This window comes from Mizuhopecten yessoensis, unplaced genomic scaffold, assembly GCF_002113885.1.
Source record: "Mizuhopecten yessoensis strain PY_sf001 unplaced genomic scaffold, ASM211388v2 scaffold965, whole genome shotgun sequence".
NCBI lineage: Eukaryota > Metazoa > Mollusca > Bivalvia > Pectinida > Pectinidae > Mizuhopecten > Mizuhopecten yessoensis.
In genome coordinates this window covers 245,203-271,780 of record NW_018403810.1, presented here as the reverse complement: position 1 = coordinate 271,780, position 26,578 = coordinate 245,203, and the positions used below count along the sequence as shown (strand labels likewise).

General features: G+C 36.2%; 1 protein-coding gene across 1 annotated transcript; it reads right to left on the bottom strand.

The window, feature by feature from the left end:
* Window positions 1-1,086: 1,086 nt before the first annotated feature.
* Window positions 1,087-26,473, bottom strand: LOC110455907 (WD repeat-containing protein 48-like). The gene is made up of 19 exons (XM_021506340.1): window positions 26,415-26,473; window positions 23,582-23,722; window positions 23,094-23,169; window positions 20,623-20,705; window positions 20,192-20,321; window positions 19,880-20,070; window positions 19,210-19,314; window positions 18,328-18,447; window positions 17,375-17,443; window positions 16,600-16,690; window positions 15,831-15,928; window positions 14,271-14,378; window positions 12,776-12,875; window positions 11,801-11,872; window positions 10,616-10,694; window positions 9,606-9,720; window positions 9,245-9,321; window positions 8,062-8,260; window positions 1,087-4,958 (listed from the first exon to the last, which is right to left on the bottom strand). Exons 1-19 carry the CDS (start codon window positions 26,463-26,465, stop codon window positions 4,869-4,871), a joined length of 1,995 nt encoding a protein of 664 aa, XP_021362015.1. The 5' UTR covers window positions 26,466-26,473; the 3' UTR covers window positions 1,087-4,868.
* Window positions 26,474-26,578: the final 105 nt, after the last annotated feature.

The following is a 26,578-nucleotide window of genomic DNA, read 5'->3' as shown; positions in this document are numbered from 1 at the left end:
ACATATCGACAGTGACCTTATGTCTGAAGTACGAATCAGTATTACATATGGACAGTGACCATATGTCTGAAGTACGAATAAGTATTACATATCGACAGTGACCATATGTCTGATGTACGAATCAGTATTACATATCGACAGTGACCGTATGTCTGAAGTACGAATCAGTATTGCATATCGACAGTGACCATATGTCTGAAGTAAGAATCAGTATTACATATCGACAGTGACCATATGCCTGAAGTACGAATCAGTATTACATATCGACAGGGACCGTATGTCTGAAGTACGAATCAGTATTGCATATCGACAGTGACCATATGTCTGAAGTGCGAATCAGTATTACATATCAACAGTGACCATATGTCTGAAGTCCGAATCAGTATTACATATCAACAGTGACCATATGTCTGAAGTATGAATCAGTATGACATATCAACAGTGACCATATGTCTGAAGTACAAATCAGTATTACATATCTACAGTGACCATAGGTCTGAAGTACAAATCAGTATTACATATCGACAGTGACCATATGTCAGAAGTACGAATCAGTATTACATATCGACAGCGACCATATGTCTGAAGTACGAATCAGTATCACATATCGACAGTGACCATATGTCTGAAGTACGGATCAGTATTACATATCGACAGTGACCATATGCCTGAAGTACGAATCAGTATTACATATCGACCGTGACCATATGTCTGAAGTACGAATCAGTATGACATATCAACAGTGACCATATGTCTTAAGTACGAATCAGTATGACATATCACGGTGACCGTATGTCTGAAGTACAAATCAGTATGACATATCAACATTGACCATATGTCTGAAGTACTAATCAGTATGACATATCAACAGTGACCATATATCTTCAGTACGAATCAATATGACATATCACGGTGACCGTATGTCTGAAGTTCGAATCAGTATGACATATCAACAGTGACCATATATCTTCAGTACGAATCAATATGACATATCACGGTGACCGTATGTCTGAAGTTCGAATCAGTATGACATATCAACAGTGACCATATATCTTCAGTACGAATCAATATGACATATCACGGTGACCGTATGTCTGAAGTACGAATCAGTGTGACATATCAACAGTGACCATATGTCTGAAGTATGAATCAGTATTACATGAAAAACATTGTACATTTTTGTACTTCCACACTTCAATTTAACAGAACGGTGTACATCTCAAAATTTTGAAAATGTGAAGAAGAAAATGCACAGATTTTTTACAGTTCTTCATCCTTTAATTTTTACAGTCGTATTGCGCAGAAGGTTATTGAAATTTAATACGAATACTGTACCGGGAAATATTCCCACAGTATCTTTAATAAACCCAATTTTCACCCACTATAAACTTCACAAAAAATTACTTTGTGTATTATGTTTTCTAACTACCTGGTATATTCGCTGTGATAATAAATTTCCAGGTTTCTAGTACTCTTTTTTTCACCATTTTACTGTAGATCTCCAATATGAAAAGAATCAGATAACAGGCAAAGCCTTTGCCCTATGCAACCCCTCTTTTTGAAAACTTACATTGTTATTCATGTTAAATGACTTCTGTACTACAGTAGCCTAAATGTATTTGTCCTCATACTTACTGTCGTTATATGTTTATTTTTACTGTTTATGAGGGGAAAAAAATCAAATGTGATTTTTATCAGATTTGACTGTTTTCTTAGGTTGACTCCACAACTACTATAAACGATGTATGAACTGTAAAAACCAGATAAATGTCAAAAATTTAAATCAAGTGAGCCAGACATTAGATGTCATGCTTGTTCGTAAAACTTTCTTTCTCTCTCACAGCCATTTTATACACCATCATACACTCATCAAATGAAATTTACACATGCATCTATTGTTGTTATGTACCTCACCGGACGTAGAATCACCAATTAAAACATTTAAAATGTACGACAAATATAAGGGAAACTTAATCTAACCTTGTAGTCATGCTCTCTACTGTTCTTGCCATACAACCAACATAATGTGCATATTTCTGCAAAGTTGCTATTTTCACAAGGGAATTAATTTCGCAAATTTCATAATTTCAAAACAATTCTCAAATTCATGTACTTTGCAAATGGTATGTACTTTTGAGAAGACTAATAAAATCATGCAAAATAAATGTTTACTTATCAAATGCTCTAAATATACACCTTATAACTTGGTATAAATTCTGGCAATTTCAAAGGTAACATTTGACTTGCTTCAATAATGAAAGAGACTACCCTATGTAATTCAAAGTGGTAGTAGAATGAATGTCTTAATGTCTGCTACAGCAGCTGAATGATGGTAACATTACATGACATCTTAAGTATAAAACATAACAATTGAAGTCATGCTTTTCTTTCTCCAATTCCATATCAATTCGTTTTTTTTATCAATTCAACGTATTTTGAAATGTTTTGTAACTGATAACTGACAAATAATTCATACAATTGTACCTGTCATATTAGTCCGAATTATTCTGACGTTTTATCAACTTTTTTATATCGGTCTGTCGTCGATTAACATCAGAACTCCGGCCCTCTATAATATGCGGGAAATAAGCGACCCACGCCAGGGTCGCACTTCTAACTGATATTTCAGAAACAAATTGTCACTTTCACACACATGTCGCACATGAATCGACGACAGACCGATATAAAAAAAGTCGATAAAACGTCAGAATAATTCGGACTACTGTCATATTAACACACCTGCTAAGTGCATTCCTATTGCGTGTAGGCACACTTTCACTGACATCAGCATGACACGAGGGTTTTCTCAAGGTACTCCGGTTTTCTTCCACCATTAGAACCTCCGTGTGCAAACATCCGGGCAAGCAAGAGATATTATTATCAGTTGAAAAAACTTGTTGCATATTAAACTGTTGTAAAATGAATAAAGTTTGACATCAGCACTTTATTTCTTCTATTTTTCGATTCCTTATTTTTGGTAACAAGTTTCTCAATGCTGCATGAAACAATATATTTTTCACCGTTCTAATTCATGAAGGAATTTTCTGCATCCTTGAATTTAACACAGATGTTAAATGTTTCTTATTCAATCGCGATAGTAATGAGAAAATGATATAATAAAAGTTATTTTGAATTCAAATGACCATTTCTTCAAATAATTGAAGGAATATTCTATAAGGTTTAAACACAATGTCCACCATCACTGAACACAATATTGGAGGTCAGTATCACAAAGTGTACCAATGGTGGCTGAAATTATAACCTCACAAACTGCAGCCTTATGTATCTGTGAAAGTTTGCAGCTTTAAGGTACCATAGTAGCAATTAAGTGATTCACAAATATGGTTTTGTTATCTATCTTTCCAAAACTTCTCCAATTTGTATTTTCTATTCCAATGATAAGTAAATTAATACTGATACTTCTTCTGTATCGGTACACAAAGTCTTTACACAATATTTTTTAAATTATTAAACACAATTTTTCTTTTACTTTGAACCAGACCATGCTTAACAACATATTTCTGTTGACCATCACAACATAAATTTGATGCATTCACATCTAAGAAATGGTGTTTCAGACTTTCCGACCAACTCTCCTGTTCCTGCCAACTCAACAAATTTTAAGCCATATGACAAAAGTAATAAAAACAAACAGAATCCCAAACCACATAACTGAATGCCGCCGTAATGGATTTTCGTTGTGATAAAGATTTATCAACAGTTTCCATCACTTACTGACACAGTGATTTTTTTAAGAGTTACAAAAATGTATTTCAAGCAAACTTGTAACCCATTTAAATCTGAGGCAGATTGGTTTGAAGTAATCTCTATTCTACTACATTCAACTTCAGTTCCAGTCGGACACCGAGCTGTTCTGGGACATGAAATTTGTATACTATTATAGACACGGAGCGGTTCTCCGACGTGAAATCTGATGCTAGACACCGAGTTGTTCTCAGACGTGAAATCTGTATGCTAGACACCGAGTTGTTCTCTGACGTGAAATCTGTATGCTGACACTGAGACGTTCTCCAACGTTAAATCTGTATGCTCAAAACTGAGCCGTTTCCGACTTGAAATCTATATACTTGACACCAAGTTGTTCTCCGACGTGAAATCTCTTTGCTAGACACTGAGCCGTTCTCAGACGTGAAATCTATATGCTTGACACCGAGACGTTCTCCAACGTTAAATCTGTATGCTCAAAACTGAGACGTTTCCGACTTGAAATCTATATGCTTGACACCGAGTTGTTCTCCGACTTGAAAACTGTATGCTAGACACTGAGCTGTTCTCAGACGTGAAGTCTATATGCTTGACACCGAGACGTTCTCCAACGTTAAATCTGTATGCGCAAAACTGAAACGTTTCTGACTTGAAATCTATATGCTTGACACCGAGTTGTTCTCCAACATTAAATCTATATGCTTGACACTGAGCCGTTCTCTGACGTGAAATCTATATGCTTGACACTGAGCCGTTCTCTGACGTGAAATCTATATGCTAGACACCGAGGTGTTCTCCGACGTGAAATCTATATGCTTGACACTGAGCCGTTCTCTGACGTGAAATCTATATGCTTGACACTGAGCCGTTCTCTGACGTGAAATCTATATGCTTGACACTGAGCCGTTTCCAACGTTAAATTTGTATGCTTGACACTGAGCCGTTCTCTGACGTGAAATCTATATGCTCGACACTGAGCCATTCTCCGACGTGAAATTTATATGCTGTAGATGCATTGCTCTGTGGACATAGACTGTGTGTTCTGAACACACATCAAGCCACATGGTCCTGTTCGTTACCAAAGCCGTCAATAATAAACAGCCTTACAGGTTACCTGTTGTCGACAACCTGGGTCATTCCTTCTATAAGGGTCGGTAATGCAAAGTCAGATCACCAGTTTGTTTCCAGTAGAAATGTTTCACGGTTCGTAAGTCCATACTCGAATCAAGAATCTGCAGAAAAAAACATAAAAGGAGATTCAACTTTAGTTAAAAGATAGTTAGTGGCTATGGTGGATGTGTGTGTGTGTGGAGGGTGGGGTCCTTCTCTTCCACCACCCCTGTTTATATACTGGAATTATTGACAGCAAAATTCTGTATGCAAATTTCTTTTGCCAAGAGCTGAAATCACATGCAAATTTCCAAAGTAGACTGTAATTGTATTGAAATCAGCTAGATCAGAGTTCAAATTCTTTGATATTCAAGTTTTGGCATAAAAACCTATCTCATATTGATATTGTTTTCTTTGCCGGTACAATGATAAACAATAATAGCAAAGAGGATTCTAAATCAATCAAATCACTTCTATATATCCATCTTAAACAAGAGGCCCATGGGCCTTAACGGTCACCTGAGTCTATANTTTAATTTTAAACAACAAGACAGACATATATATATGCCAGTCATTTTTTTCTACACAAAGTCGGTAATCCAACTGTCTCACTATCTAGCCGCCTTTGTTCGTATTTTGGGTTATGAAGCTCTATTGCACTGTACAATATAGATAACACACAGCCTTGTTAACCTGTACTAATCTAGTCATCAAACTAATCCAGCCACCACTAATCAAGCTGCCCCAGTCTAACAGCACGCTACCACAATTGGTACACTACCACAATTGGCACGCTACCACAATTGGTACACTACCACAATTGGCACGCTACCACAATTGGTACACTACCACAATTGGTACACTACCACAATTGGCACGCTACCACAATTGGTACACTACCACAATTGGCACGCTACCACAATTGGCACACTACCACAATTGGTACACTACCACAATTGGTACACTACAACAATTGGTACGCTACCACTACCCAAATTGGTACACTACCCAAATTGGTAAACTACCCAAATTGGTACACTACCACAATCGGTACACTACCCAAATTGGTACACTACCACAATTGGTATACTACCCAAATTGGTACACGTCCAGGACATGGTTTGAATAGTACTTAAGATATATGATTTGAGCATTTTTCTCAATCAGTATAACAAAAGAGATATTTATCAGCATTTCCACCGAATAGTTTTGTTTTCAGGAACATTTTAAGAGTACAAGAGGATGATTTAAAGTAAATATATCAGAAAACCACAATTTTTTTAAGGATTTTGAAGGGGTTAATTATAAGCATGTTTAAATGTTGATTTCTGGTTTTTCATCGTTGAATATAAAATTGTAGTTCAGTATGGTATTTATAGAAGCAATAAATTTGTTGCAATTGGAACATTAACTAGTAGAAATAAAAACAAGTTTCATAGCCTGTGATATGGTGAACCACTTTGTGTACTACAATGTAAGCATGGCCAAAAAACGGACGAAATCTCACTGTAAATTTAGCTTTTTATTTTCAGAAATAAATCACTTGGAATCAAAGAAAAATCTGAAAATGAATCACCAGGGTAGTCTTCATCAAGAATCCAGAAACATTCCAGATACAAGATCTGAATTTTTAAACATCACTAAAACACTGTCAAAATTGTACCAATTGTGGTAGCGTGACATTATACTGCCAAATCAACCTCTAGCCACCACTAATCTAGTCACCACTAATCTAGCCACCACTAATCTAGTCACCACTAATCCAAATTCAACACAATCCAACTCAGTTAACCCAACAGTTTGATATTTTCAATTTCTATGACATACAGTCACATAACAGATATTGAGATGTGGAAAAAGCATCAACTTCACAATTGGCATATTCCATTGTGATTAATGATATATGTACAACCACTTCAAGACTCCTTTTAGAGTTTCGACACACATATTATGTTGCGAGTCAAACCTGCACCTACAAGCCCACTGTAATCCCAACATTACTAACCAAGCTTTGACCCCATGACCTATCATGACCTACAATGACCTATGATGACCATGACCTATCACCACCTACCATGACCGTGACTTATCATGACCTACCATGACAATGACCTACCATGACCAACAATGGCCATGATCTATCATGACCTACGATGACCATGACCTATAATGACCTACCATGACTAATCATGACCTACCATGACCATGACCTATCATGACCTAAGATGACCATGACCTATCATGACCTACGATGACCATGACCTATCATCACCTTCGATGACCATGACCTACAATGACCTGCCATGACATACAATGACTTACCATGACTACTATGACCTACTATGACATTGACCAATCCTGTCCTATCATGACCTATCATGGCCTACCATGACCTACAATGACATCCCATGACATGACCTAACATGACCAACCATGACCTACAAGGACTTACCATAACTAATCATGCCCTACCATGACTTATCATGACCTACCATGCCCTACAAGGACTTACCATGACTAATATGACCTACTATGACCCTGCCCTATCATCACCTATCCTGACCTACCATGACCATGACTTACAATGACATATCATACCCTTGACCTACCATGACCATGACCTACCATGACCAACAATGGCCATGATCTATCATGACCTACGATGACCATGTCCTATCATGACCTAAGATGCCCATGACCTATCCTGCCCTACGATGACCATGACCTACAATGCCCTGCCATGACATACAATGACTTACCATGACTCCTATGCCCTACTATGACCCTGCCCTATCATCACCTATCCTGACCTACCATGACCTATGATGACCATGACCTATCATGACCAACCATGACCATTGACATATCAAGACCTACAATGACCTTCCATTCCTTAATATGACCTATCATGACCTATAATGACCTACCATGACCTACCATGACATACAATGACATATCATAACCTTGACCTACCATGACCATGACATACCATGACATACCATGACATACCATGACCTACAATGACCTAACATGACATGACCTAACATGACCCACCATGACCATTGACATATCAAGACCTACAATGACCTACCATGACTATGACCTATCATGATCTACCATAACCATGACATACATGACCTACATGACCTACCATGACTTATCATGACCTACCATGACTTATCATGACCTACCATCATCTACCATGACCAAGCAGATCATGCTTACCTGTTCATTGCATATGAGCTCAACTTTCTCCGCAGCCACGGACGACAGATCTGGCTCTTCTTTCTCGACTGGTTCTGCACGCTCCCCGCTGGCACTATTGGTTTGTGACCCATTTTCTGACCCTTGACCCAAGACTTTTTCATAAACATGCTCAATCACTTTCCTCACCTGGATCATATCACTGGCTGATAGTCTGTCCCTGAAGAAACATAATGTAACATTAACAAAATTATGAGGTTTCCAGTTGATGATGTTGTGCTTAATGTGTTGGGAGGGACTGTTCCATAGAAAAGGGAGATAAGCCTGAGTTATTTCATTTGACCAGCTCCCCAACTCATGGTCCATTTATCACATTCAAAATAGTGTTACCAATGAAACCAGAGTTGATAGCTTGAATTAATGACCTGATCTCCCATTCATAATCAATTTATTGCATTTCGAACAGTGCGACCACCTAGACCAGAGCTGGGGCCTGTTCGTTTATGCGGAACAACCGGTTTGACCGTTTAAAAATTACTAGGTTCAACATTATTAAATAAACGAACAACAGTGGTCCAGGTCCGTCAGACTTTACAGGTCCGAAGGACCTTACAGGTTCGTCAGACTTTACCTTACAGGTTCGTCAGACTTTACATAAGTAATGTATACTGGGAAAGTTTTGCCCAGTCAAACTTTCGCCCTTCACCGGTAAAATTATTATTCGCAGTTTCAAATTTGACCTTCGCTTTTAATTTATATGTAAATCATGTTGTAAACTAAAGTTCATTGTTAAGATAAATTTGCTCTCGTTTCTGTGGGTGAAAAAGGCGAAATTAAACTGCAGAGAAAATTTCCCGGTTAACATTACTGGTAAATATTTTATCAAAACAGTTACTGTTTAAGGACTGCATTTATTGTAAGCACTTTAATTTACTATACTGCACTTATGATTACTGTGTAGAGTGAGTATTTTCTGAATAATTGTTTGGAATTACAGAGGTTTACATTTTTGTTCTATTCCTGACATGAAAAAATAACATGAATAATAAATCCTTCAAATTTGCTCCTACTACAAAACCCTGATGATTTGACACAACAATATCTACAAAACCCTGATGATTTGACACAACAATATCTACAAAACCCTGATGATTTGACACAACAAGAAGATGGAACCTTTGTTACCACTCTATCAAGTACTTACTTCTTTATCGTTTTGATCCCTGTACTTGGGTGTGGTTGTAAGAAGAATGGAATTTTGTTCGATTTTGGAGCATTTCTCTGGAAAATACAAAAGTTCAATATAAATGTCCCTGCAAAAATCATTAACCACCTCCGATAATGATGAATTAAAGATGTTATTGAAATAAATCTATATTCAAAGCTAGCTCTTTCAATTAAAAATATTCATCGTCCATGACAGCCAAAAAGCATTAAAAAATCTGTGAAAGATGGGTGTTTGAAGGCAAATGTTGCAATACATACATCAAAATTAAATTAACTTACATGTACAATAATATTGACAGTCCATAAAAGCATTACTTCATTGTAAGAGGCATACTCACATGTACAATAACATCAACCACCCACGAGGGCACTGTTTCATTAAGTAACATCTGTTCCGTCTCCCCCGCAGCGTCTCGACAGAGTAACCTGAACAGCGTTCTACCTCCAATCTCACTAAAGGACAAAAAACAAATCTTACATTCAATAGTTTATGAAGCATGTAATAAGTTAATAACTAACAGTATATTTTAAATACATAAAGAAATACTTTGGTACATGAATACATAAAGAAATACTTTGGTACATTAATACATAAAGAAATACTTTGGTACATTAATACATAAAGAAATACTTTGGTACATTAATACATAAAGAAATACTTTGGTACATTAATACATAAAGAAATACTTTGGTACATTAATACATAAAGAAATACTTTGGTACATTAATACATAAAGAAATACTTTGGTACATTAATACATAAAGAAATACTTTGGTACATTAATACATAAAGAAATACTTTGGTACATTAATACATAAAGAAATACTTTGGTACATTAATACATAAAGAAATACTTTGGTACATTAATACATAAAGAAATACTTTGGTACATTAATACATAAAGAAATACTTTGGTACATTAATAAATAATGAAATACATTGGTGCATTAATACAGAAACAAATTCTCAGTATAGATATTTTGCAAGCTGAAGATTGATTTGGTGAGTTTACAGTGTTATTATCCACATATCAAATAGAAGAAAATTTTGCATGCATTGAAATGCTTCGAAAGATTATCCTACATTTGTATATATCATTACTTATGCTAAAACTTTTGAAAAACTCATGCTGACAGTGTTTGGCTGACACAAATGCTGTGATTAACCCTTTCACTACTGTAGACCATAATGGATTCATCAAGATCAATACATGGTCGAGTCTACTGAAGTTATATAGGGGTGAAAGGGTTAAAAAACAGGAAAACCTTGTCAGCTATGACGATAGGATTTCTAAATGTATGTCAGATATAGTTAATTTTCCATGTATACAAGCACAGCAGTACATACCAGAATATGACCGGTGTGTGGCCAGGGACCTGGAACAATGGGGTTGATGGGCTCTTCTCCATGATACCATTCATACTCTCTGTAGGAAAATAAATGTCAATTTATCAATCATATAATTCCCTCTTTCTTAAATGTCAATAATACACAGAAGAAGTTTTAACCTAATTGGACTATTTCAGAACTTGTGCTGTCACCAGAATAAGAAATCAGTCAGGTACTATTTTTAGTGTAACATTAGTAAGAGAAATGCAAAGGCCAGACTGGGGTTCTATCCCGGGATCCTCGGAACTCTAGACGGACGTTCAACCAATTGAGCTATCTGGTCGCCGACGATCGACCCAGTCCAGTTCTACTACATTCATTCCTCCTTTTTCTGAGTCTTTGCCCTAAAAGACAACACTGTTTACAACCCAGGTTCGGTATCCCCTTGCCAAGTGTTCGCCCAATGCTTGGAACAGGGGTTAGCAAGCTTGCCAATTTTTAACAGGAGCAGAAAAATGCCCGACCAGACTTGGATTTGAACCTGGGACCCTCCGAACTATAGACAGGCGCTCTACCAATTGAGCTACCTGGTCTCCAACAATCGACCCAGTCCAATTCGGCTACATTAGAATGCAAACACACATAAAGGAGTTTGAAAATGATATTATATTTCAGAGCTGGTGTTGTCACTAGGGTAGGATATCATATAGCTTCTGTTTTCAGTAACAGTGACCCTATGACACAAAACAACAGGGGTGTTCCCTCAATGATCCTACATGTAACCAATTGAGCTGTTCGAACTTCAATTATCAAACTTATCGGAAAGTAATATCATAATTCTACTTCATACACAAACAATATACTTATTAAACATGTTGCAACGTTTCAAGATGAACTGGTCCCTTTGTCAAGTTGTGATGTGACAAAATATCGTTCTCAACTCCCTGGGGAGCATACAGCCGGTGCTGCCATTTTGGCGCTCACAGCTAGCATTCTACAGTTCTAGCACTGCCAAACCACATACCGTACTCATTTACAGCTGAGTAGACTGGAACAAGCGAAGTAAAGTATCTTGCTCAAAGATACAACACAGTGCCGTGATGTGACTTGAACCCGCAACCCTTCGGTCACGAGCCTGGCGTCCTACCACTGGACTACCGTATCTCAATTAATTATTAAATAACAAGCGAACATAACACTCACCCTGGTTATCATAGACATGTGTCTTGGGCCAATGTTCCAGCAGCGCCTGTAGAAGTTCCTGGCCAATGTTTACTAAAACAGCCCAACAAAAACATGTTATGATGACGTGAATAGTTCTACACTCTTGTACTTGATAATGTGTTTACTTCATGTTCTTTATTAATTTATTTATGAGCAAAAAGTCCAAAAGTATAATCCATTAAAAGCCGGTTGCTGGCAAATGTTGCCTGCTATTCATCAACTTTGAACCTGCTATTTTTCAGAATATATTCAGATCAACATAGCAAGTGAGCATTCAACTGCTATTCTTTTGAAGTAAACCACCTATTTCAAAAACCGTGAGGAACACTGTTTATAAAAGTGGTCCTTGTTTGCCTTAACATGGACTACAGGCAATCAAAACTACAGAGCTAATACATAACATTTTTCCAGCAACAAGCAATTCTTAGAAAGAGTTCCACTATACATGTGCTACATATTTTTATTCACAATTCCTGGACCAGTAACCCAAGGATACTACATGATAATAAGCTTTTCTTTTTTGTTCTATGAAATATGTGATAGGAACAACTTTCTTTTACAGCACCTTCCCATATGTATCACTTACAACTGCTTGTCATATAACATTTAACATAGAAAATCATTCAAGATTAACACCCCATTTAGAGGTATGACAAAGATTGTAATTTATTGCAAGAATTGAACTCCCACATGCATACCAGTGCATGGCAGTGAAACTAATGTAAACATAAAAATAATTGAAGCCTATTTTCTCTGAAGTTCATTTAGCCCCCATATTTCTATGCGGCCCAATTAGCCCCAGTTTTCTCAGAGGTCCTTCTAGTCCCTATAACTCACTCATTCCTACCTCTCTTACACCTGTTTTTACAGAAAATTACCTCTGGAATCTGAATAGCCCATAACGTGTCAGTTTTGGCCCCTTTAAATCACTAAATGTTACCACACTCTACCTACATTTAGGGTCTGTTCCTTCTGGTGTTAGCCCTGCCCCTAACTCCCTAGAAGACATCCAAGCAGCAAAGCAGTCCGATTCGTCTAAATGAATGGTAAGCAACTGGAAAAAAAGAAATGAAATACTGTAATTTTTCACACTTTTTTTGAGAAATTTAAATCTCAAAGTGGAGGGTTGCACAAAATACATAAGTGTAAGCAATTTCAAGTTTTTTTCAGGAAAAGATCAACGATTCTTGGAGACCGCCATCTTGGACATAAGAGATTATCTCCCTTGATACACAGAATTCAAAGACAAATAAATGGCGATCAACAAATTTATTTATGTCAAACATCAATAAAAGATACAGTTGATACATAATGTACTATTACCTGAGTTTATGTGAAAATTATTATTAAATAGGTATACATCTTATGGAAATCAATACTATTGACAATACTGTCTTATTATTTTGCTGAGCACCAGTCACTTAATGTCCAACAATTTAACTCAAAGCTTTGATGCACATGTCACAATATTGTTATCATCATCTCATCGGGATACCTTAACCACGCCTGTCAATTGCCCATTTTGGGTTAAATATCTGTCATTTTTTGGGGGAGATGGTTTGAGGAAAACATCACTTTGTGTCAATATCTAATTCGTCTGCTCAATTCCTGCAGAATTTGTTGGTTCCAGTATCTAGCAAGTAGTGTGTATGGAAAAACCAAACGAAGAAAGTTTAGCCAATTCCGATGCCAGAGAATGGTCGATCAACTTACTTTTCAACATCTCAGCACTTTTACCCATAGTTATGAAAATGTAGTTGTTCGAATTATAGGCTCCGTTCCACCTAAGTTCTGTTGGTTTTTTTCAAGTCGTTAAGACTACTGGCCACTGTATTCTGTATTGGTCAGTGACACCTTACCTGTACTCACTTTCATGTTGATCTCGCGTCTAACACTACATAAACATGTCATCGATTACCTCATGAATTATTTCCTTATTTATTAAATGAAGCAACATAGAAATAGTGTATTCTGCTTTGATTTTTTCCCCTTCAAGTAGATTTGAAGAGGATGTATCTAATATCCAAGCTTCTAGCATAAACCTTTTTTTTTTAATCCCTTTCAAATAGATTTACCAGAATTCCGATTATAATTGATAATCGTTCATTAAAATTTTTCCAATAATCAATCATGATACCCGCTTCCGATCCCCAACACTATCATTTAGTGCTTAATGGTGTAAGAATATTAACTTTTTTATTTTACAACATTGATGAAACAATTTTTGTTCAACTTATATCAATCGCTCTTGTTGGCCCTGATGGAAGCCTGCACAAGGTCAGGCGGGTGACCAATATCTTTTCATGTTTGATCGTGGAGTCAAACACCAGCCATCTTGGTGAAAGGCGAGTGCGCTATACACAGAGCAGACTGCCCAACCTTCATAACAGCATGATGATGGTAACATTCCCTTTATTGTAAACATGCCCACACCAAACCTGGTACCTACCCCAGTCTTTAAATCCACTGAGAACCAGTTGGGAACAAACACGGTCTTGAAGCGTTTCTTGATTTCTTCTTCAAAATCAATTTTCCCAAGCTCTTCCATCTTTCTTGCCTACAAGGAAACAACTACATTTACCAGATATCTAAAGCTTCCAGTAGACCCTTGAGAATAAGATTTGTTAACTCCTCAAACTAAGCTTTGGGTTTAAAAGGACAAGTCTAATTGATGTACCTACACTTTGACTCTCCAAAATTCAGGTCAAAATATATCTGACTTATAATTATGAAATTGCTAAATGCTAAGGGTCAACAGAATGCCCTGAATCATAACTTTTTTTCTCTAAAAGACCTGTTTTCTTAACATAGCTAAACCTTTATCTAAATAGTCTTTCTAGCAGATATTGAGCTTATATTGTCTTGCAACAGTAGATATTAAGCTAACATTTGGCATTCAATTAAGCATTGAACTGCTTTCAGTTGGTATTCATAGGCAATATGAATGCCAACTGGACAAAGGCAACTTCAATGAAACGCGCTAGCGCTTCATGTTGGATTTGCCTTTGTCCAGTTAGAATTCATTTTGCCTATGAATACCAACTGAAAGCAGTTCAGTACTTATATTTACTTTTTTCGGAAAGTGTTAATCGTCTAAACAATTCAATTACACTTATTATCATTCAGCATTTAGTTCAAATAATGTATGTATCGTGTATGCTTGTTCAATTAATAGAACAGCCATCGCCCGGGGAGGGGCAGTGGTATCCAACTTAACAATTATGACGTCATAATAATGATGACGTCAACAATCTGTCCATGGCATTCATAGCCTATATGAATGCCAACTGAATTTGGTAGAGTTAAATAGAGGTAATGCCATAGGATGGTAAATATTGTTGTATGAACATTTTTCACTTTGAGAGAAATTGAAGTAGTCCTCCCACATACACAAAGGTGTAAGCATTTCAATGATACTGTCACCAATACAGTGTGGCTACCACAGTTTATTGCATTATGAACTATTTCACCAGTTGAACCAGAGTTGTCGATTTATGAAACAGGGACGAACCTTGTGATCTAATATTGTTTTCTGATGAGCCTTGACAAATTTATAGGGCCTGGATTAATATTCGTAGATCTGCCAGGATTATACTTCTGATTATTTTACATTTAAAATCAACAAACTAATTTGTCTCTATGGATGAAAAGGCAACTTTATGTTATATGGGAAGGGGAGACAACTGAGGGAAAAAGATGAAAAATAAACTGCACCAAATGTTTCCCAATAAACAGTAACGATATAAGTAAATTTTCCCTTATCTTAACAGTAATTTTATCTTGGTATTACTAGAGTACATTTTCAATGACAATGCTATGTAGTTTAATATGAAAACATATTTTACTTACAGGTTTGTGTCTATGCTGTCCACATATTCTCACTTTTGAAGCACATAATTTGAAAGGGACCCCACCATTTTTTCAATAATTCAACTGAACTAAACAAAAAGGCCAATAAGAACCCCACCTATGACACATGCAGTGCTTACTCTGATCAAAACTAACTTACCGTTAATACATCCCATAACGCCACATTGTTTTCCGTGTCTTTGGTCAAAATGTGGCGCTTGTCATTTAGAACAAAATACTGCCGTATACTTGGTCCACCTGTGTGTTAAGAGGTATGATCATAGTTTGATTTAAAAGCACAAATCTTTTTAATTTGAGAAAGGACCATTTATACCAAAATTCTTTCACAAACGACAAATCGTAGTCCTATGTGTAGTAAAGGTGAACTTGTTTTTAACCCAAGAAGGTCAAAACACAAAGTTGTACATAAGGTACCTGTTTGTAAACACATACTCCTTAAGGAGTTTCATGACAATCAGAGAAGAAATTAGGTCTGTTCAGTGATGACACCGAAATCCTAGTTATAGTAACAGTGGCTCTGGTTTTCACCCCGGAAAAAAGAAAGCTATAGAGAGATAATATTTTTAATATGAAATTTCATGAAAATTGGATGAAAAATGCAGTCTGTAAAGGGATATATATGACATTTTCTGGGAGAGTTACATACATCCATGTGTTTGTAAGAAAGTGAACCAGATCCCTATATACCTAAACAACTTACTACGAAGGTCAAACCAGATCCCTTCATACCTCAACAATTTACTACTAAGGTCAAACTATTGAAGATAAAGGTACAACTGAAATTTGAGCACAACAACAAAACCTAATCATTTCCCGATACTTAATTTTAACTTAAACATATTGAAAACATTGTTTACTTTGTTATGATTCAAAATACTTCAATAGAATGATATATCTCTACAACTTACCTTTGATTGTGAAGTCTGGCTGTGTGTACATAGGAGCGAGGCCCTCGTTGTCATATCCACCAGATAGTTTAGTGCTGATTTTCTGTAGTGGCTATAACATTATACGTCAATAATGAATTCAGACAAAGTTACTGTTTGGTTTTCTTCACAAGATGTCTTTGACATTTTTGTGCAAAATTGGAAATTTCCAAATTTAACTCTTCAAGCTTTTTAAGATATGGAAATTTTGGCATTGTGATATTATTCCTGTTACTGTCATTTAATAGTATGTTTGATATTTTTACACTGGTTTTGTTAACAGCCATAAGTCAGCACATCTTTTTGATTCTCACAATAGCTATTTGCCTTACTCATAGCCACCAAAACTCCTTCATTAGGAGGGTCACTCCCCTCATTTTGAACAAAATTTACCAAACTCCCTCATCCAAGTCCAAACCCACATAAACTCCAAATCTACATTGTGTGGTCAAATGATCTCCTAGTTACAGCAGAGTGTGTGTAATGATCAGTACAGGCGTGTCTGAATCAAATGAATGCTTTTTGGAGTTATTTTGATGCATAAAAAGGGAAAGATAATTTGAGCAAAGCAGTTTCAGTCGTGTTTCACACACTTTCTCCCCTCATTGGAAATGTGGACTGATGGAGATGTCCAACAGTTGAGGTTTCAGAGATTGACGCCTGTGCTTACTCCTGCTGGGAAGCTATGGTTTTGTAATATCTCTCCTCACACATAACACTTAGTGGAAAGTTTACGGGTAAATACACTAATTCTCACCCAGCATTTAATACAGGAATCGGTGGTGGCTATCCACAGAGACGGCTGGTCTGTATGAGTTAACTCCAACTGTAACAGAAAAACAACATTTTACAAAACCACAGGAAAATCACAGTTACCAGGAATTTTCCTAAACAACCTTATAGGGATCCAGAGTCCATTGAATTAGCAACATTTACAATGTACATGGCGGAAATTGGGAAAATATAATAACCATCAAAATATTGTTTACAGCATAGTCCTGTAAAATGTGCATTATTTGGGGATTTTTTTTTCTTTTGATCTTTAATCAATCAGAGTTGCAGTTTCCCAAAAAAAAACACGAAATCACGGTTTTAATCATATTTTAAAGTTAAGAATTCTATATTGGGAAATGAAATTATTTTGTTTAACTTCAGGATGATTGGTCAGTTTTCTGCACCTTAAAAGGGCACTGGAAAATCTAAAATAACAGCATCAATGTTAACAGAATGAGAGGAATACCATTGTTATGAATTGCATGGCTTCTATTTTACTGCTACTGAGTCCAGTATGAGAAAACTATGTATCCATTCTACACGAGATTTGTGAAGCATCCTTAACTTTTCATTCTTGGCAGCGTTTTAAATTTTGCAGAGTTGAAAATTAAGCTTAGAAATGAGTTTCATAGATAACATATGAAATGACAAAAAAAAATCTGAGATAGTATTCATCGCATTATCAAGTAAGTGAACAAGAACTTGTGAAAAACATGTCTTCTTGTCGTGGACATCACCATCTTGATTTTGTTTCATGCAAAGTCACAAATATATGTACCATAACATTAAATGGATTGTCTTTGTTCTGACATTACAACTGTCATCCAACTATACAAAGTCCTTGGCATCATGTTCATTCGTATCAAGAACAATGCTACAGTCATTACACAAAAACATGTACCATGTATACTTTGTAGTAAATTTTCTGATACTTACTTTTAATATAGGGGCACTTTCCTCACAAACAAGAGCTCTGTATTCTGGATTTCTGACATCTGTAGCCCAAACTCGTTTGTCTCGACCCGCAGAATACACTATAGAGAAACTTTCATTTGTCTGAAATTAAATATACCAAATGATACAAATAGCAAATCAAAGTTCATACCTGTATTACAAACCTAATCTTAGGTGTTAGAGCAATTTTACATTTCTCATTTTCACATTTAATTCTGACACGTTTGTTCACCTCGTACATTTGTTGATATATATTTATAGTTTCAGAGTTTTTATCGTAAGAGGTGAAAGACTTGTCAATGTTGCTCCACCTCACTGTTCCTCCACCTCCTTCCTTCTTCCCAAGGAAAATCATTCTTATGACCATTAAAACAGTCCTTCCTCCCAAGGAAAATCATTCTTATGACCATTAAAACAGTCCTTCTTCCCAAGGAAATCATTCTTATGACCATTAAACGGTCCTTCTTCCCAAGGAAAATCATTCTTATGACCATTAAAACGGTCCTTCTTCCCAAGGAAAATCATTCTTATGACCATTAAAACAGTCCTTCTTCCCAAGGAAAATCGTTCTTATGACCATTAAAACAGTCCTTCCTCCCAAGGAAAATCATTCTATGACCATTTAAACAGATTTCTATTGGTATCTTTAGACCTTTGTGTTATATAATATAGCACAATTAGTTTTGAAAGAAAAACACTTAAAATTGAGGTCTTTCAAGGTGAAACTATAACTTAACCCTTTCACCCCTATGCAACTTTAGTAGACCATCCCATGTAATGACTTGGATGAGTCTGTTATGATCTACAGTGGTGAAAGGATTAAGGTCTTTTTTCCAACACTCCATGTAAATCTGTGGTTCATACCTGAAGAGCCCAAACACCCTCATCGTGAACTCGGAAGGTCGCTACACATCGTTGTTGTCCTAGTGACCAGAGGCGTATCGTTCCGTCAGAGCTCCCGGAAAGACACTGTAATTCACACAAAGCTCTTTGATATAATCAGCTTTCTAGGTGAGAAAATATTATCACTATGTGTTTTAGTGAGACATGAAGATAACTATATATTCAGGTGAGAAATGAAGATAACTATAATTCTGATGAGAAATGAAGATCACCTTAAATTATATTCAGGTGAGAAATGAAGATAACCATAAATCATATTCAGGTGAGAAATGAATATCACTATATATTGAGGTGAGAAATGAATATCACTTTTTATTCAGGTGTAAAATGAAGGTAACCATAAATTTTCTATCAGAAATTAAGATAACCTTAAGTTATATTCAGGTGAGAAATGAGGATCACTAAATATCTGGGTGAGAAATGACAATCATTATATATTCAGGTGAGAAATGAAGATCAATATATATTCAGGTGAGAAATGAAGACCACTATATATTCTACATTTTTTTTTTTTTTTTTCTAATAAGGTTATGGATTCTATCAGCATGGATCAATAATATGTCCAGATTAATGAAACATCAGTTTTGAATAAAGAATTTGTTCAGTCACTGGCCCTTAAATTGACACAGACCTGTGTGCCATCTCTGTTCAACACCAGAGCCTTGACGTTGTCTGTGTGACCTTTCAGCTTCATTAACTTCTGACAGGTTCGGGGATCCCAGACACGGAGCACCTTCTCCGTCGATCCCGACACGATCACCGTTCCAGGAGGGTTCATTGCCAAGCTGTATATGGAGTCTTTGTTCCCATTTAAACTGGACGCTGAAATTAAAATAAACTTTATATTTACATTCCTAGATCTTAGTAAGGGAACATCAGAATTGAACCTCTTGGGATAGTGTCCTTTGCCTCGATAGCCAATCATAGCTGAAAGTGTACCTACTTGTTACTGTGTTGTTACTAGCGGTTAAAGCTGTAAGTGTGTTGACATCCCAGAGGAAGATTGACCGGTCAAGTCCGGCCGATGCCACTTGCTCTTTTTCCTTGGCATAAGCTAAAGCTTTCACGTAATCCTGGAGAAGAAATAAGATTACGACGTAATTACAACAAACATACCTTAACCATAAAAAAAATCCTAATTGCCCAATATTACTTAAATAATATCTAAGAAGAATGTGTGGCAATGATAACACTGCTTTAGAAGCAATGTAAAGCTTGTTTTTTGGTTGATAAGTACATCTGTTCAAATTGAGAATTTGAAATTGAAATCTTCAACTTTAAATGGGGCAGTTAGGAAGAGAATGGGGCTGTTTTGCAGCCTTAAAATAATAGCAGAATCAGCCTTGTAGTCATAGACACCAACCACATTATTACCTTGTGTGTCCGCAGGGTAGACATACAGAAACCCTTGTGAGCATTCCACACTTTAACTGTTGTGTCACTGGATGCAGAAATCACTGAAAACAACACTCAAGTTATTAATATACCATGTATCAATCTATTATATTTTAACATGATAATCATAAGGTATCTCTGTACCACTACCAAAATCACAAGGTATCTCTGTATTACTACCAAAATCACAAGGTATCTCTGTACTACTACCAAAATCACAAGGTATCCCTGTACCACCACCAAAATCATAAGGTATCCCTGTACTACTACCAAAATCACAAAGTATCCCTGTATTACTACCAAAATCACAAGGGATCTCTGTACTACTACCAAAATCACAAGGGATCCCTGTACCACCACCAAGATCATAAGGTATCCCTGTACTACTACCAAAATCACAAGGTATCCCTGTATTACTTCCAAAATCACAAGGTATCCCTGTATTACTACCAAAATCACAAGGGATCTCTGTACTACTACCAAAATCACAAGGTATCACTGTACCACTACCAAAATCATAAGGTATCCCTGTATTACTACCAAAATCATAAGGTATCTCTGTACCACTACCAAAATCACAAAGTATCACTGTATTACTACCAAAATCACAAGGTATCTCTGTACCACTACAAAAATCACAAGGTATCCCTGTATTACTACCAAAATCATAAGGTATCTCTGTACCACTACAAAAATCACAAGGTATCCCTGTATTACTACCAAAATCACAAGGTATCTCTGTCCCACTACCAAAATCACAAGGTATCCCTGTATTACTTCCAAAATCACAAGGTATCCCTGTATTACTACCAAAATCATAAGGTATCCCTGTGTTACTACCAAAATCACAAGGTATCTCTGTACTACTACCAAAATCATAAGGTATCACTGTACCACTACCAAAATCATAATGTATCCCTGTATTACTACCAAAATCATAAGGTATCTCTGTACCACTACAAAAATCACAAGGTATCCCTGTATTACTACCGAAATCACAAGGTATCTCTGTACCACTACCAAAATCACAAAGTATCCCTGTATTACTACCAAAATCACAAGGAATCTCTGTACTACTACCAAAATCATAAGGTATCACTGTACCACTACCAAAATCATAATGTATCCCTGTATTACTACCAAAATCATAAGGTATCCCTGTATTACTACCAAAATCACAAGGTCTCTCTGTACTACTACCAAAATCATAAGGTATCACTGTACCACTACCAAAATCATAATGTATCCCTGTATTACTACCAAAATCATAAGGTATCTCTGTACTACTACCAAAATCACAAAGTATCACTGTATTACTACCAAAATCACAAGGTATCTCTGTACTACTACCACAACCATAAGGTATCCCTGTACCACTACCAAAAGCTGTAACTAAGACTTGGAAACTGTTTTTTCTGGCAGGACTATACTAGATAGCTTTGATAAATCATTTCTGAAATAAAAACCATACCTTACAGGAATTTCATGAAAAATAACATAGATGAAATAAACAAAATATACTCAACAATAGTGTTTGGAGTGTAAAAGAAAAGCAGCAGAGTTAGACCGGGATTCGAACTCTGGACTTCAGATTGTTATACTATCGCTCTTACTGACTGAGCTACCTGGTCAACCGAAGTGTTCTTTCACAACTGTGCTACAGTAACATCCAACTGGAAGATAAGGGGAGTTTACTGTATATACAAAGAACCACACCGCGGAGGGACAGGGATCCTGAAAATGAATCTGGCCAGACTTGTTCAAGTCGTTTAATAATCACATGTATTTGCTGAAGTCATGACCTTTTTTACATGAATTCTAAATGGCTCAGTATTATATATCAGCCATATCATTGTGTATTGCTATGTTTTGAAATCTCATTTGGATCAGTTGTAATATAATCTATACCAGGGCCAGAAGATTTCTATGTGTGGATACAGGATATGCTTACTTCAAAGTATAATGTAGATAGTAAAAGATACACGGTACTATTCCATATTTGCGTATTGCAGAGTTAGCTGCACTTGTGAGCTGGTAGTGATTGTTACGTCATTTGCTTGTGAGAGTAACGTCATCAATTTTGGAGAAAACAACGTAATTTTCTCACACAAACCAACGACGTAACAATCAATACCTGCTCACAAGAGAAGATAACCCTGCAATATGGAAAGACGGAATAAGTGTCTCAACTTGAACAGCAATCTGATTACTATACATATCATGTATGTCATACAGGTGTTATGACCGTTAATTCATCACCTATAGTATCAACATTGTTGGTGATGAATTAACACCTGTACTTGAATCAGATAGCTTGAACATAGAAGTGAAGAGAACTGGTATAAAAAGAAAATATAGAATCTGCATGATAATTACATACACCTGACAGAGGTAAATTTTTCAATAGGTAGATACAGAGGATATATTTGAACAGTATTATAAAAACTTACATGTTCGTCCTCCACAGCACAGCACTATGTCATTAACCCAGTCTGTATGATGTTCCATCGATAAAACGTATGGGTCCTTCAAATATCATCATATAAATCTACATTAAACAAATATCATCATGCATCATATAAATCTACATTAACGTTTAGAATTTTTAATAAATAAAAGCCCCATTTCCTTGAAGTTTAAAAGAGACCTTTAGTCAGCATAAATGGCTAACAATAAATTCTGGAATGATCATGAGGATACGAGAAAAAAACTCAACTTACAGGAACAATATTATCGCGGTAATGGTATACAATCTCATATTTGGAATATTAGACTGCAGGTTAATATGGAAAAATCAACCAATACTTTCATAGAAAATACTGATTTTTTTACTAGCATTGACAACAAATCTACTAGCCCTGAGCATCGGGCTGGTGGAATTGTACAATGTACCTGCATTAATGAAAATCAGTACAGACAGAAATATTTCGGAACATACCTTGTTCGCCCGTGTGTTCCATATCCTGATTATGGAGTCACGCCCCGCTGAGTAAAGTCTGTTAAACACAGGATCAAACTGGAGGGCATTGACCCCTGACCTGTGATGACGCTCAACTTCATCTCGGATCACAAACGATACCTGAACAAAGCAGTCGAATTAATAACATGTTCATCTATTATAGTGCAGATTGCCAACAGTACCTGAACACAACATGTTCAAGCTTAGATTTAGTAATGGGCAGTGCGAAGTTCAATTTGTCTCTGCATGGGTATACCAGAGACGTATAATACAGAGATTGGCAACTCACGCTGATCCCTCAAAAACACGCATGATCTATGAGTGTTTGTTTTGACAGCTTATCGATCCTGGTGAAGATAGTCTGGTCAGTGAGTTACCTGTGTGAGAATTCGATCGTGTATTCGTTAGTTCGTGTCAACATGTCACATATCCTAGATATATGGATCATATAAAGAAGCTGGTTAGAAATATAATGTTATATCTGAATACGTTTTTGAAATAAAAAGATAAACGAGAAAGGAGTGCCGGTGTCATGAAAGGAATGAACCCTCGCACATCACAGCCGCCATTTTAACTTGTATATTTCAAAGTGCATTTTCATAGCTCAATTATCAAACTTTGCAGGTATTATAACAACCTCGTTTTAATTTCCTGGTTAGAAATATTATTAAATAATTAATTTCTGAAAACCTTTTGGAAATTGTCTACAGAACAAAAACGGAGTTCGTGTTCTAATTTGTCATGATAGAAATAACCCTCTCACATCAAAGCCGCCATTTTAACTTGTTTACTCAGAAAAATCTGTATTTTCATAGCTAAATTATGAAATTTTGCAAGTATTGTAACAACTTCATTTTAATTTCCTGGTTAGATATATTATCAAGTAATTAATTTCTGAAAACCTTTTTGAAATTGTCTAAAGAACAAAAACGAAGTTTGTGTTCTCCTGAAGCCAGAATAATTACTGATATGTAAACACAGCCACGATCTTTCGATGTTTGGTGTTTTCTAAACTTAATCATTCAAGTTTTCTTTCAATGTAGTACTCCCAAACCACATGGAAATCTGAGCTAGCTACGGTTTTAATATTACGTTGATTTTCGATGTTTTCTCATGGCATAATTATGTTTTGAACAGGACAGGATTATTGAATGCAGCGAACCGTATATCCAATATGGCACAGGTGAAGCGTAACTCGCGATACCAGTGACCAATGGTAAGGCCAAGAGCAAGTTGCCAATCTCTGTATTATACGTCTCTGGGTATACGTACTCTGCCGTACGTGGCCATCGACTCATCTGTCATCTGCTATACATTTCAACCTGGCCATTATCATTGAAATCCAGGGGTTCTGCACTTGATACAAGTATCTTCTGTGCATTCCTTGGATATGTCGAGATAAATTAATAAAAATTAAAGTAGTCTTTTGTTTTCCCATTAACTAAAGGTGTTTGCCCCCTCTCTAATCCCCACAAATAAAATTCATTTGACAGGTTTTAATTGTACATATATATAACCTGGGTTGACGATGTGTTGGAAGAAGAACATTTTTTTAAAGGGAGGGGAGGGGGAGTAGAAGTTCAAGTGTTTCTGGATGAAGTGTACATATGATTACAGTCTCCTAAATTGTAGCTCCATGCTCTAGATAAAATGTTCCCTTTAGCTACATCTGAAGAGTCGTGGACTGGGAAGCTTGGGGCCTCTGATTCACTCCCCGGTGGAAGCACACTACTCTCTTTCCTGTTACAATCATAATCTCAGAGTGAGCTGAGGGTGTTAAATGATAAAAGTAGAAATTAAAATGCACTAGATTATTGACTAAGGCAGAAGCTAAACATTCATATTTGCGTATATATGTGTTTTCAAAACATGTAAACCATGTTCTAGACTCTGGGCATGAAAAACAGGGAGAACGTTCAAATTAATGAATTAATTACATGTCGGAGCTGAAGAGGCCATTGGGTTTAATATAATGCTGTTTTGGTGAACTATCTACATAGCAGTGATGACCGAGTCGAAATGTGTTTTTGAATCTTCTTTCCAAATGTAATCAGGTCCAGTACACTCTGCTGATTGAGCTATATAGCTGTAAAGACCTATATTGACCTATATCTGAAATAGGTATTTTGAGCTATTTTCAAGTGATTTTCTTTTTTAAGGAAAACGAAACAAAGTCGTGTTTACTAGAAGATCGTATCATTAGGTTGATAACAAAAGACATTAAATATAAGTATTATTTTTTAAAAATAATGATGTAAAAAAATCGGAAATTTTACATTTATGAAAAATGAAAATAAACATCTAACTGTATGTTGTTTGCAGTCAACATTACCATACACCTTATCGTTTTATGCGAATTTGCTTTAATTTATTGAAAATTAAAATCTGAGAAAATATAGCTCAATACAGCTATACTTTATAGGTGAAAATAGGTGAATATAGCTTTATAGGTCTTTATAGCTATAGGTAGCTCAATCGGCAGAGTACTGGACCTGGTAATGTACCCTCAGCGGGGTATCGATACTCCAGCATTAAACATAAAGTCACTTGTGATTTAACAATGACCCTGATATATGATGTATCCCCCTTATTACAGTATTGTAAGTTGCGACAGTGGACCATCAAATCATCATCACCCCCGATTCGACAAATACTGAAATAGTGACCGTGTTGCAGGCAGCAGCGACATAGGTCATTTCTTGATTATCAGAACATGAAATGTACCAGAGAATGTTCTTCTGTGAAAACAAAAACTTTATGTATTGTTCACATATAAAAATTATTGACGTCATACATTAGTTGTGCAGTTTACCTGAACTTTTTTCTTCCCCTGTCCACCGGAGGATCGGTGGTGAGAGGCCATGTTGTGTATTTTGATGTGACGTCATCACTGTTTGTGCAGTCGCAAAAACAACATTTAATTTAATAACTCATTCAGATGAAATTGGTATTTTACTATTATAAATTACATTAATA